This window comes from Protopterus annectens, chromosome 2.part2 (assembly GCF_019279795.1).
Source record: "Protopterus annectens isolate FY-2018-M chromosome 2.part2, PAN1.0, whole genome shotgun sequence".
NCBI classification, from domain to species: Eukaryota; Metazoa; Chordata; order Ceratodontiformes; family Protopteridae; genus Protopterus; species Protopterus annectens.
In genome coordinates, this window is record NC_056730.1 from 165,493,160 (window position 1) to 165,506,679 (window position 13,520).

At 38.2% G+C, this 13,520-nt stretch overlaps 1 protein-coding gene across 1 annotated transcript in view; it reads left to right on the forward strand.

The window, feature by feature from the left end:
- Positions 1-13,040, forward strand: part of LOC122795580 — a 207,205-nt gene extending 194,165 nt beyond the window's left edge. Inside the window, exon 9 of the mRNA XM_044063828.1 lies at positions 10,337-13,040. Within this exon, the coding sequence (XP_043919763.1) occupies positions 10,337-10,455 (119 nt within the window). The 3' untranslated portion in view covers positions 10,456-13,040. The remainder of the gene's footprint in view (positions 1-10,336) is intronic.
- Positions 13,041-13,520: the final 480 nt, after the last annotated feature.

Below are 13,520 nucleotides of genomic sequence, written 5' to 3' on the forward strand. Positions count from 1 at the left end.
AGAAGAAATTGAGTACCCCTCACAACTATGATAGCTAATAAAAGGATGTCAAAAATCATAGCCCAGTTACTGCACAAAAAAAATAATAATAATCAAAGTCAGAGTACAAGGTAAGCCGTTCATGAAACATTACCGTGACACAAGTTTATGCTCCAACAACAAATGTCAGTGAAGAAAGAATCAGACAGTTCTATGAAGATGTGCAGTAGCACCTTTTGGAAAAGACACACACACACACACACACACACACACACACACACACACACACACACACACACACACACACACACACACCTGGAATGCTGATAGTCATAGTAAATCTGGAATAGCATACAGTTACAAGTTTGGTCTTGGAGTACAGTGTGAAGAGGTGTCATATAGAGCAAGAGTCTCCATTTTCTTTGTTTCTTTGTAAATTGATTTATTTTGGCCGGTGTTTCATAGTAAATATACAATACTGCGTAGATTTAGTACTTCAGTTTCAATTTTTATTACTCTGTTAAAGCTGGAAATAGAATTGATACATTAAGGTTTATTCTAAATTTATCCATAGATGTTGTTCTGTGCTTGATGATATACTGTGAATACAACCATGATTGGTTTATGGTTAAAAATGGAATGAAGAGGAATATAAACTTGTAAAATTCTATCAATTAGATAGCTTTTGAACAATGTGGTTTGTTTATTTTACTGCTGAGTGTGATTAGAGACCAGTTCTGGTTAGGCTGCAAATGGGACCTGGTATTGTTTTTTCTCCTACAACTACAAGCAGGTAGTTTTTACAACAGTGTGGTGTATTTAGTCTCTTGCTGTTATGTAAGCAAAAAAAGAGATGGATTTTTTTTTTGTGTAAAATATCCAGGAGCAGACTGCCATGAGATGCCAAAAAATTAGATTAAAAATCAGGTAAAATCACGAAAAATTTTTAATAAAGGAAGACAGACTAAAACATGAACATAAAGCAGAGCTCAACTGTAGATGAGCACTTTCAGCTTTTCAGCCTTCATCAGATCTATGCCATGAGCTCCATTCACTAGTTTAAAACGGATTCTCATCCAATCAACAGCTTAAATCAAATTCCTGTATGGGTTGCCTTCCAATGGCACATGTAGAGACACACCTCCTCTTTTAGCCAATTAAAAACCATAAGCAGCGGCTAAAGTTCCTTGGTCTTTTTGTTAAGAAATATCATTCACTGGTGGGTGGTACACCCTTGAATAGAGAAATAAAATGAAAACAAAGTATACTTGACATGAGCACAAACGTCTTTCATTTGTACCAAGTCCCATGCACTTGGCATCTCAAATCCAGTCCCTGCTTTGATTACCTTTTGGTATCAAACGTAAGGGTACACCTGATCATCCAGCCAAATAAAAGTAGGTACACAATGTCATAACATATTTATCCTACGAACAGGCATCTGTTTTTTAAAAGTGGTTTCAGTGGTACTATATTATTAATTCCTGGATATCTGTCTGCCCTAAGATTTATAATCCATTCCATCTCACGTACCTTTGTGAGATTTCTCAAGTCACCCCCGCGGATGTTCGGTTCCAGGGCATCCAAAACCATAAAACTGAAAGAATGACCAGGAGATAATAAAACATGATTTGCCAATGCATTTCTTTGGATTTTTTTTTGTCCTTTACACTTTAAAACTAACATGTACCTCAGATAACAAGATACTAGTTTCATTTATTTTTACTGTGATCTGGGCAGATACTGGTCAGGCTGCACATTGTGTTTATTTCTTTTGTGACTGTGATGAGATAGCTTTTTGGACAGTGTGGTGTGCTTACGCTCTTGCTGGTGTGTAAGCAAGAAGAAACAGGCTTTATTTTCTTTTCAGTTTAAAACTACAGGGGAAATAGTAAGGCACTAGTTATATTACTTTATTTTCTCTTTTATTATTGTGTGGGATTATGGATGGTACTGGTTAGTGTGCAAGGGAGGACCCTGTATTGTTTACCTCTTCTGCGACTGTATCATGAGCAGCAGTGGCTACATACAATGCACTAATCATGTTATCATGACATGCTCGACAGGCATGAAAGGAGTCGCAGGGCAGCTAGAGAGTCTGAATTTTTGTCTTTCTGTGAAATACATTTGAGATTTTAAAAGAATGGATAGGCTAGCTCAATGTGTGGCTATTTTCATTACTGGAAAACAGTGTTATCTTCTACTGCTGTGGTATGTTCAGCTTAAGTAAGGATACTTTTTCTAATCAGGGCACACCAGCCTGTACTAAATGTTGTCAGTACAGAGAGTATGAAAGTGCAGTTATTGATATTAAGAAAAGACATAAATGGGCTGCTAAATGAATGTATAGTCGTTTCTGTTGTAACTCATATAGTGGCAATGCAGACCGAATGTGTAATAAGAGATTGTGTTGATGGAGAGGCAAGAAGCACTTCCCCACAGTTACTCTACATAAACATATTCATGTACAGAGTATAATTTACAGTTGGAACTGTTTTTCATGACTCGTTAAGAACTCTGATATATAACAATTCCATTTCTAGTGTCTCACAATGTGAATGATACCCTCATGGTGCTGTAGTGATGATATATGATGATTCCATTTCTAGTGTCTCACAATGTGATGATACCGTCATGGTGCTGCAGTGGTGAATGATGCGCATATTCAGAGCCCACTAATTACTTCTGAAGGAGGTCCCAAAAGGAATGACATCCACAGCTGTAATGCTGACGAAAGTTTTATTTCCCTAACTGGAAGTGGAAAAATGAAAAGTATGGCCACAGGAGAAATGTTACACTTCCATTTATTCAGTTTACTGATATTAGTTGCTCTGCTCCTTCCCATGGTGAGCTTATAATTTGAGACTCAGCGCAGAATAAAACTGCTACTTTCATCTTGTGAAAAAGAATAAATCTCCTGTTTAGGAAACCTTAAACGTTATGTCCCCAGACTATTAGGGAAGTTACTAACAAACATTGGTTCTTAGATTCTGTTATATTGAATGCATATATTAATGATCTTTAGACCATACAGTGATACATCTGTATGGAATAATTGAAGAATTTCCTGTTCTGCTCATAAACCTTAGAGTTAATCTTTGTTTTAGTGAGTTTCTTCCTTCTAGAATGACTGATTAACAGTTCTCAAAGGCTGTTCTTTTTAACAGATGTTTTAATATGTATTGTTTGAATAATAATTTGATAACTGCAAAGAATTTAGTTATTTTCTTGGCAGGAATAGATTTCATTAGAGCTATAATGCAGGAAAAATGACTTACCAGGAGTTTTCAAGCAATTATTAAAACTTTTTTAGACCAATGCATCAGTCAGAAAGCACCAAACCCCACTGCATTAGAGCTAATCACGCTCCTTCATTTTATTCGGGAAATGCCCCTAGTTTTACACAAAAGGCTGATGAGCTATTTTGATTGCATGTGAGAATGGATATAATCTTCTAGTCATCGTTGAATTTTGGCAATGTGAAGAAATACACTTTAAGGGCTGTCATAAATATACTTGTCTTTATACAAATATCACTGTAGGGGGGCATTGTTATTTTTTCTTATGAATCACTTTCTGCTAGATTACTGTATATCAAAACAGAATTGGAAGTTATTATTGTAACTGATGACCTGATAAACTGTAAACAAATAACAGTCATTGTCTTTGACAGAATCCTAAGTAGTAGTATTGCTATATAGTCCTCATTTCTGGAAGACCTAAATGAAAACTTGAATAACCAAAACACATATTACACCCCCCCCCCCCAGATGTGTCCAGACATCTGAATCTGGCTTTTACTATGCCAAACACATGCTTTATGGTGTTTCTTGTTATGGCATGTACTCTATTGTAGGCATGCTGTGCAGGGTTGGAAGGTACACTGTACAGGGTCATTACCCATAGCTCAAGTGGATAACCACAGTCGTCTGTTGTTGAGAGTGGGACACACATGTTTACATCCTTGTCAACGTTATGCATGATGGAACAGCTTATATCCTAGCTGTGTTCCTGTACTTGCCCAGTAGGAGTCCCTCAGGCATTTTACCATGTGGGGATACAGTCTTCAGAACGTTTTCTCTGCATATGGCAGTGGCATGGACGTTAAATGGGGGGAGTTGCCATGATATTTGTTATGCTGTCATCTGCTGCATACACAACCTGACAGTTCAGTGATGGCCACCCCTTTCTTATTTATGCATCTTTCTGAACCTGATTGCACAGGGGTCTTAACAGGGATGTGGGTGCAGTCTATTGCACCAAGAACATGGGGAAGTTGGCAATGTTACAGAGCTGGCGCATGACATTTCGACACTCCATGAGTGCTATTGGGAAGAATATGTGTTTATCTACCATGGTGAACATTGCTGCCAGGAATTGTGCGAGGATGTGACTGGCAGTTGTCTGTGACTCTCCTACAGCATCTCCCATTTGTTATTGGAATGTCCCAGATCCCAGTACACCCAGGGTCAGACAGACTGATTTCAAGAGGTATGGGGTTACCTTGCAGTGTAAGGACAGACATTTGTGGGGCACACATGTTGCACATAGCCTGCACCAGTTATCTAAGTGGCACCTGTCAATGATTTCTTGAACCAAAGTTGGCTTGGTTGTAACCTGGCTGATATGAAGAAGTGTGCAAAAAGAAGGTGTGATGAAATTAAGTGGTTAGCAGGAGGGGACAGAAAGGAAAGAAGATGAAAATAAAGTTAAGTCATAAAAGTTAAAATTTAATGAAATCGATGGAAATACTTAGGAGGTAGTATAATATGATCATGAAAAATATTACTTAGGATATCCATAGAAAGAATTAAAGGAAAAGGTAAGGAATGCTGTAAAAATAGAAAGAACATTTTTTAGATGTTTTATGAGGCAGGGTATTTTCTGTTGAGAATTTTGCTGGATAGATTGCCAGTTAAAGGTAAAATTAAATATAAAGTAATAGAAGAAAGGAAATGTAATGAACGGTGTGAGAAAGAAGCAAGAGAACACAATTTGTTGGCGTGTAAAAAGAATTAAATGTTTTGGAGAATGTTTGTTTATAATGAGTGCAAGACCGTAGGATTCATAAATATAAATATAGATATGATATTTTATGGAAAGTATGAGAAAGGAAGGAGTCATGAAATGGATAAATGGGACAAAATACTGTTTGTAGCAATGTAGGTAATGTCAAAAATAAGATGCATTGGATTATTATATAGCAAAAATAGAGAGGATGAACATGTGTCAGCTTAAATAAAAAGATGGTCATGGAAGAAGGATGGGAGATGGATGGGTGTAGAAGGTAGGTTTAAAGGTGGGGATAGAAGGAAGGTTAAAAGGTAAAATAAATAATTAGGGAATATTGTACTTGTGATGCCAGTGCGATTCTGACTATGTGAAAAGTATAAATATTATTAATGTGAAACTGAAAGTGTAAATATTGTGAAAATGAAAGTAAAAATGTAAAAATGTGTCTAGAATTAAGATGTAAAAATAAAGCAACGTGTGTACTCTTTTCAAGACCTGCCTTGGGATCTTTGATGTCCACCAGATCTAGCACTACCTCAAGAAGATGGGACCCAAGTTTTAGCATGTCATGTGAAGGATTGCAGACCTAGGAGTGTAGCATCTCCCTTACTGTGCACTGTGCTGTCAGTACTGGAAAAATGAATCCAAGTGCCTGATGGTAGACTAGAACCCATAGCCTTTGGATTTTAACTACTAATTGTAAGTTTGCTACCTGTTGAGCTACTGATACTACTAACCGATATGCTGCTGAATGAAAGCAAATATAACAGGGAGACAGTACTGCATTTGACGACAGATTACAACTTTGCAGATAGCCATTCTGATATGTCCGATAACAAAATGAAGGGTGCTTGTTACACTGTGCAGTTTTATTATTTTATCTTGTTACACAGTTTGTGTGGTGGGTGAGCATTAAGTGAGAGGCCTTACATCATTCTTTGTTCTCTGAATGCAGTAATATGCTTAATCATATTACCTTTAGTATCGTCAGGGTTTTATTTTTAAGGAAGGAGTTTGAATTTTTGAAAAAAAATTCTAGTAATTTGGAGGAAGGCTTGAACTATTTGTGAGATCAGGGCAGTTTGAAATCTAGGCATATGACTTCTGCATCAGGGAAGTTGATAGTTAGCTACATAATAAAAAGGAGAAAAGAATAGGGTCAGAAATTTATCTTGTGGGAATCCTCTGAAGAGGAGCAAGGGTGGGGACCATACTTCTGCCCTTCATTATCAGATCATGTTACTGACCAGGTTTAGTAGTTTGTAGCTTTTGTGCAAAACAGGTGTGTTTAAGCTAATCTAATAGAAGGTGGTGGCTTCTGCCAGGTCAGAAATATAGCACTTTATACCAGTACCAACTATGCTACTAATTCTACTCACTAAACTTCTTATTGTTATCTGTTGGACTGTACTGTATTGAAAAACTGTTTTTTCATTGTTAGTATGCAGGCAGCAAATGGAGTTGCACATTGCAATTGTAAGGAGACCTAGAGCTATAGCTAGGGTGGGGCAAAGGTGGCAGTTGTCCCAGGAACAGATTGTTATGGGCGCAATTGTCAAATGCTGATCAGGTCTTAATACAGTGCAGGCATTCAGAACAGAATGTCAGTTTTGCATTTGTGGTGGCAACTGGAGCACTTTAGTACACCATGTGTGATATAAATTGTAGATGCCGCTTATGGTTTGCTGCAAGCTAGGGAATGCCTCGGAGCTGGGAATTCCATAAGGTGCTAGAATACCTATTCATAAGAGGTGCAGTAGAACATTCACATGTGGTAGCACTGCATTTCTGTAATAAATTCTGTTTATATAAAAGTGAGATTATCAGAAGCTGGCTACATGGTTTAGAAGGTGGTATCTCTGAGGACAAAACAACTACACTGTTTCAATAATTAAACCCTGTCATTGAGGATCCAAGCAAGAGGATAGGGTGGAGTGACATTTTTGCCAACTCTGTTATCCTTGGAAAGAGAGAGAGAGTAGGGTGGGTAGATGCTTTCAGCCAATGACCCTCAGTCATTTGAAGGGACTGATAATTATAGTCTGTAGATTAGCCTATGTAATGCACATTGAATACTGGGTGGGTCAGTGGGTTGTCATCATCATCAACCCATTTTACTATTTTCTATGTGGGGTCAACTGTCACCACCTCTCTCAATTCAGTGCCACTCTTCTACCTGTAACAGTTATGCCTGATAGTCTCAGGTCTTGCATCGTGCAGTCCTTCCATCCCTTTACCGGATGCCCTCATTTCATTTTGCCTTCTTCCTGATTCTTACAAATCTTCTTCACCAAGGTGTTTTCTGCTTTTCTGCACATGTGCCTGAACCATGGTAATTTGTTCTGCTTGACCTGCTTTGCAATTGGAGCTACTTGGGCTTCTGCTCTTATGTCCTCATTTCTTCATCTGTCCCACAGTGTGCATCCTACCATCCATCTCAGGTCCTGCATCTCCATCACCTTTGGCTTCCCCAGCTGCTGTGCTTTTACTGCCCAGGAAAGTACCATATAGGAGTACAAGTTGTATCACTGTTTTGTATACCTTACTTTTCAGCCTCTTTGACATTCTTCTGTCGCACAAAATCCCTGGCATTGTATGCCAGTCATATGCAGCCCCTGTGATTTTTAGCTTTGACATCCTCATTCAGATGTTCCTTCTCTTCAACGACCTTGTTTGAAACTGTTAATTGTTTCCATTACATTCTCTTCTGTCTCAGTTTTCAGCTTTTTCTAATTTCTCCCATTTGCTGCCAGGACAGCAGTCTTCCCTGTACTCAGTTTCATTCCATGTACTTTCAGTTTGCATTCTACTTCCCTATCATTTTACGAAATTCGTGTTCACTGTCTGCTTGTAATGTCACGTCATCTACATAGAACAGCTTTGTTGATCTGTCTCCTCTGACCTGTTTGCTAATGTAGTCATGACAAGTGGGCTGAGTACTGAACCTTGAGGAATCCCAGCTCCTAATAGGAACCCATCCGTGAGTTTGAACACTGTCCGTACTTGTTCAGCTGGGTCCTTGTATATAGCCTGCATTAATTTTACCATTGTTTCCAGGACTTCACACCTTTACAGAACTACCCAGTCAGCTGGCTTGGGACTTCCTCATCTGCTTTCTCTAAGTCTAGAAATGCCTAGTTGGACACTTTCCTTATCTGAAACTTATTCTCTATTATCTGTCTCATTGCAAACATTGGGTTGGATGTTCTGCATCCTGATGTGAATCCCATATTACTTTCTAGTAATATAGAAATTTATCAGTCATCTTTTCCAGCTACTTCATGCCGCTTGACAGGAGTTTGATACCTCTGTACTGTCCAGATTTGGGAATGCCTCTTTTTCTTGTATACTGGCACTAGTGTGCTTATTATCCAGTCATCTGGGATATGCCTTTCTCTCCACCCAACATCTTGATCATATCTGCCATGACTTCATTTGTGTTTGCTACTTTACCTGACAATTTTCCTTAGGTTGTTCTTACTTAGAGTAGGCTCTTCTTCTTTCATTTTAAGCTGTATATGGGGCAGTACAGCTTCTGTGAGGTTTTCATAATATAGCGGTTGCTAGAAGTACTCCATCCATCTGACATTGATGTTCTGTACACTAGTGAGCATATTGTTGCTTGCATCCCCTATGAATGGTGTCTAATGGCTATCTTCATCTTTCTGTCTTTGACTTGCAACCTGATATTTTCTGTGCCAACTGCTGGTTCACTTTCCAGAAGATGGAATAGTGCTTATGATGGCCTGTTCAATACTACTGTGACCACTTTCTTAGTTAGCCAACCAGTATTTCTTCTTAGCGCGATTCATTTTTTTCTGTCTCTCATTTTTTGCTGGACTCCTCCTTTCCTTTGATATTTTTCTAGACTTCTGCGTTCCTTATGTACTCTTTCCATACAGGTAGGGCATTCAAATAATGTCCTCTGTAGCATTTCAGATGGTGTTATATTGGGGTACCCTTATATACTGTACACACACACAGAGTTTCCACAACTACTTACACTAAGGATTAACCCACTTGTAATTTCCTGTTCCAAAGTTGGACATATGTCAGGGAAGACAAAACGATATAAAGGACAGGCTACACAACACCGCTGATAATAGGCAGCTAAGGTGGGAATCAAAACAAAAGTGCTTCATTTTGTGTTACATTCAAATAAAAACAATACTCCTATCATTTCATGTTATACCAATAGCATGGATTGTAATGACAAAAGACAGAGAAAAAAAAAACAGAGAAATAAAAAAAATAAGTCATAGTGTTGCTGTCTATATCTTTATATTTGCAAATCACCAAATGCTCAAAAATGGAAATTTGTGACATTAGGGGCAATGGACATTAAAAGGTCAAATTAACAGAAACATGCATACTTACATACAAGCCCGTACCCACTATAAACTAAATCTTCCACCTAAGTGACCAGACTGTACTGATTTGCATGAATTTGTCTTTTTTTTTTTTTTTTTGATTAGGTAGATTCCACTAGATCAATGGCCTTTTTACAGGGAAAGCTAAGATGGTATTATATAGACTAGTAAACATTTGATCAGAATTGTATTCAACCTGCCCTTCTCTTCTTTGGTGCCATTGCATCTTCAGCATCCACTTGAATTACTGCCAGTTTAAGGAGGCTAGACCTCCGTTTAATCTCATTCAAAGGATAGCAGCTCAGGAGTGCAGTAGTTTTAGTTGCCATTATTATCCATAAATGACGTCATCCACATAATGGGGTGAAAGAAGCCATATTTGTCTGGTCTTCTGGTACCAAAGATTAGTGTGCTACATGCCAAGTTTCTAGCGCCATCTTTACTTTTCTGACAGACAGACAGAATCAAGATTGAACGGGGCATTATACAACTGTTAAAGCATTGCACTGCCTTGGTATATTTTGTTAAGGAGGTTATGGTTGCATCTGTTGTGAAGAATGTATGGCCAGTATGGGTATTAAGATTAGAGCATTGTTAAAAACTTTTGCACCTAACAGTGTATTTCTCCTTTCTGGGCATTTGATCTTTTTATGTATCAGAAAATGTTTAGCATTGAATATCTACAAAACATTTTTAGGAGCTTAATAGTTGGACAGCAAAATCAGAAACATATTCTTGCCATGGTAGCGTTTATAATTTGGAAAATGGAACGTTTCTGCTGTGGGTGACATGTCTGATGACTGGGCATAAATACTAGTGCAAGTATAACTTGTTACTAGCTAGATCTGACTGTTTTATTCAATAAGTAATTGTTTGATCATTTAGATAATGTACATAAAATTTAAGTTCTCATATAGAGAGAGCAGCTTAGAAAAAAAAACAGTATTTGACTCTGTTATCATTTATTCTTTCAGATATTCTTTCAGATATTAAGAGACGTGGCAAGAATAATATGAAGTCTTCAGCTGGCAATCCATGCAGTCATGCTAATCCTGAAGGAAGCACTTACTGTCCTGTCCCCATTTTATCATGAATGCTGCAAGTTTCATATGTAGCAAAAACTTGGGGTTTAATGTCACTGGTTGCCGCTGAGTGATGATGACCCATAAAATAAAGTGATTTGTGTATGACTACCTACAAAGAGCTAAGTATATACTCCTGCAGCTCTGATCCAGGATGGGTTTCCAGGTGTCAATTACAACATGTCAATGTACTCTATATAGCTGATGGAACACTGACTTAAAAATGGATGTTAACAGAGAATGGAGTTACATATACCCGTGTATCCTGGAAATGAGATGGCACAGCTTTTGCACTTTGAAAATTTGAACACTGATTGAGAATTTCTTCTAATTCATTAATATATTCCTAAATTATTTCAGTGTACATCACATCCCTGTGATATTGAGTTTTGGATATTACGTGTTCTTCGGTGTGATTTTTATTTTAAGTGTAATACATATTTAAGTGTCACTGTTATTATGTACTCTGAAAACTGACTGCAGTATTTAAGTCAGTGCACCTCATCTGATTGCTGTACACCAGAGAGATTTCTGACCCAAGATTCCATACATTTGCCAAACATATACAGACTTGGAATAGTGCTGTGCCTTTAGAAAACACATCTTGGCACAAAATTGGTTCAAAAGTGATGAGCAGTAATACCAGTTTATGTTTGGTTGTGCCCATATGGAATGCAAATCTATTTTCAATGGTTACAAAGTGTTTTGTATGTTTTCTGAAATGCATCTGTATCTCAAGAAAGAAACATCATTTAGCCACGTTTATTTAAATACCGTGGACACATTTGCACAATGTGTTTGACATACTACTTTAGATCAAATGTATGCATGTGGGTATTTCATATGTAAAATACGTATGAAGTCTAATAATGCATGAGATGGGGTTTGTTTTCTGCTGTAAAATGTAGAGAAAGTGAGGTTAGGGTGTCATCACTATCAGCATGTCTTCCTGTGAAGTGTCTTTGAGTCTGTTGTAGAAACCATAGGTCCAATGTCGGAACCTAGTAACATTTGTTGCTTTCGCAAAATATCCTCAGATCCCACTGTTAAACTATTCTTTCATTCCTTAAACTATATTTTTGTGTTCATAGAGGCCCTCTGCACTAGATGGGAAATGCATTGAGATGACACAGACATGACAGTGACAGCTGTCTGGTTCATAGAAAGTCTCACACTGCTGTAACCTGCTTAGTGTACCACAGATAGTCATAAGTAGCTGCACCTCAGCACGCCATTCATGTCTATGGTACACTAAACAGCACATATAGAGCTCAGCTGCCAGAAGACTTGTCTGGATGTAGTAGAAAAGTATGACAGACAGTATGACAGCCAGTGTGCCTTGTGGCAGAACAGGGTAGCATGTATTTATCTTTGTTATATGTAACTTCCACGAGGTACAGAATATCACAGCCAGTGAACCTAGTACTATGAATCAACCGTCTGTCTTCTGTGTGTTTTACAGTATCAGTGCACACAGTATGACAGCTTATATGCCTACAGTATTAGTACACACAGCATGACAGCTTGTATACCTACAGTATCAGTACATGCAGCATGATAGTCTATGTATATCAGTGCATGCAGAATGACAGCTTGTGTACCAATAGTATCAGTGCACACAACATGACAGCCCGTGTACCAACAGTATCAGCACTCACAGCATGACAACCTATACACCTACAGTATCAGTACATGCAGAATAACAGCCTGTGTACCAATAGTATCAGTACATGAAGCATGACAACCTATATACCTATGGTATCATATCAGTACATGCAGAATTACAGCCTGTGTACCAATATACCTATGGTATCATATCAGTACATGCAGAATTACAGCCTGTGTACCAATAGTATCAGTACTATTGGTACTGATATTATTGGTACACAGGCTGTACCAACAGTATCAGTACACACAGCATGACAGCCTGTGTAGCAACAGTATCAGTACACACAGCATGACACAGCCTATGTAAATCAGTACACAGAGTATTACAGCTTGTGTACCAACAGTATCAGTACACACAGCATGCCAACCTATGTATATCAGTACACACCGCATGGTAGCCTGTGTACCAACAGTATCAGTACATGCAGCAACAGGAATATGCAATCTGTTTGTCTTCAGTGTAACTCTAATAAGGCATACAGTGTAGCATTCTGTACATCCAAAACCATGACAGGGTACTATGTTTGACTTCTGTATACATTACAACACCAGTGTACATTGAATGGTAGCCTGTTCATCATATAGTAGTTGTCATCATTCATCTTTATTATGTGTTAATTCCCAAAGCATGGCATTGTGTAACACTTGGCCTTTTGAAGTATGAAATGAAAGATGCATGACAGCACAGTGGGGAAGATGGCACCAGAAAACATTTCCTTATATTTAGGGTTATGCAAACTGGCTTACTAATGGAAGTGGAGGACCTGATCTTGCAAGATGTGATTCTTTGAAAAATGAACCATTACTCAAACAGGAAACAACATGTTCTGAAACTTACTGTTTCACTTTAAAAGTAAGATGTTCTGTAGTCCTATCTTGCCTTCATTCTTACATATGGGTTCGGAGCCGATCCTCGGCTCTGACTCGGCCTTTTTGCAAGCTCAAAGTCTTTTAGTTGGCTCGTGGCTAGGTAGGTATCCCATGGTGCACCAGTACAATCCCCATATCTCATTTGCCGTGTTGACGAGTTCAGATGTGCTTTGGCCGTGGCTAAGTTTAACCCATTTTTTTCTATTTTTTGCTATTTCAGCTTAACTTTAGAATTATGTAGCCTTTGCTTGTGTTGATTCCTATCGTTCGAATAGTTTAGTCAATTGCAGTACCTTTTTCCTCTATTTAGCTAGTTATTGTTGAGAACTAGTTGGCCGTTGGCCTTGTTGTTCTCCTTGATATCCTGTGTGCCAGTTTAGTTTCATTTTCCGGGCATTTGCCCTTAGTTGTTGTTTTCTGGGCAAGGTTAGTTCAGACATTGGTAGTTTGATACTTGGTGCTTAAGGCGCATTTTGCGCTCAGTTTAACTCTCTGTGTGCAGTATTCTTTAGAGTGCGTTATTAGCTTAGCTATTTAG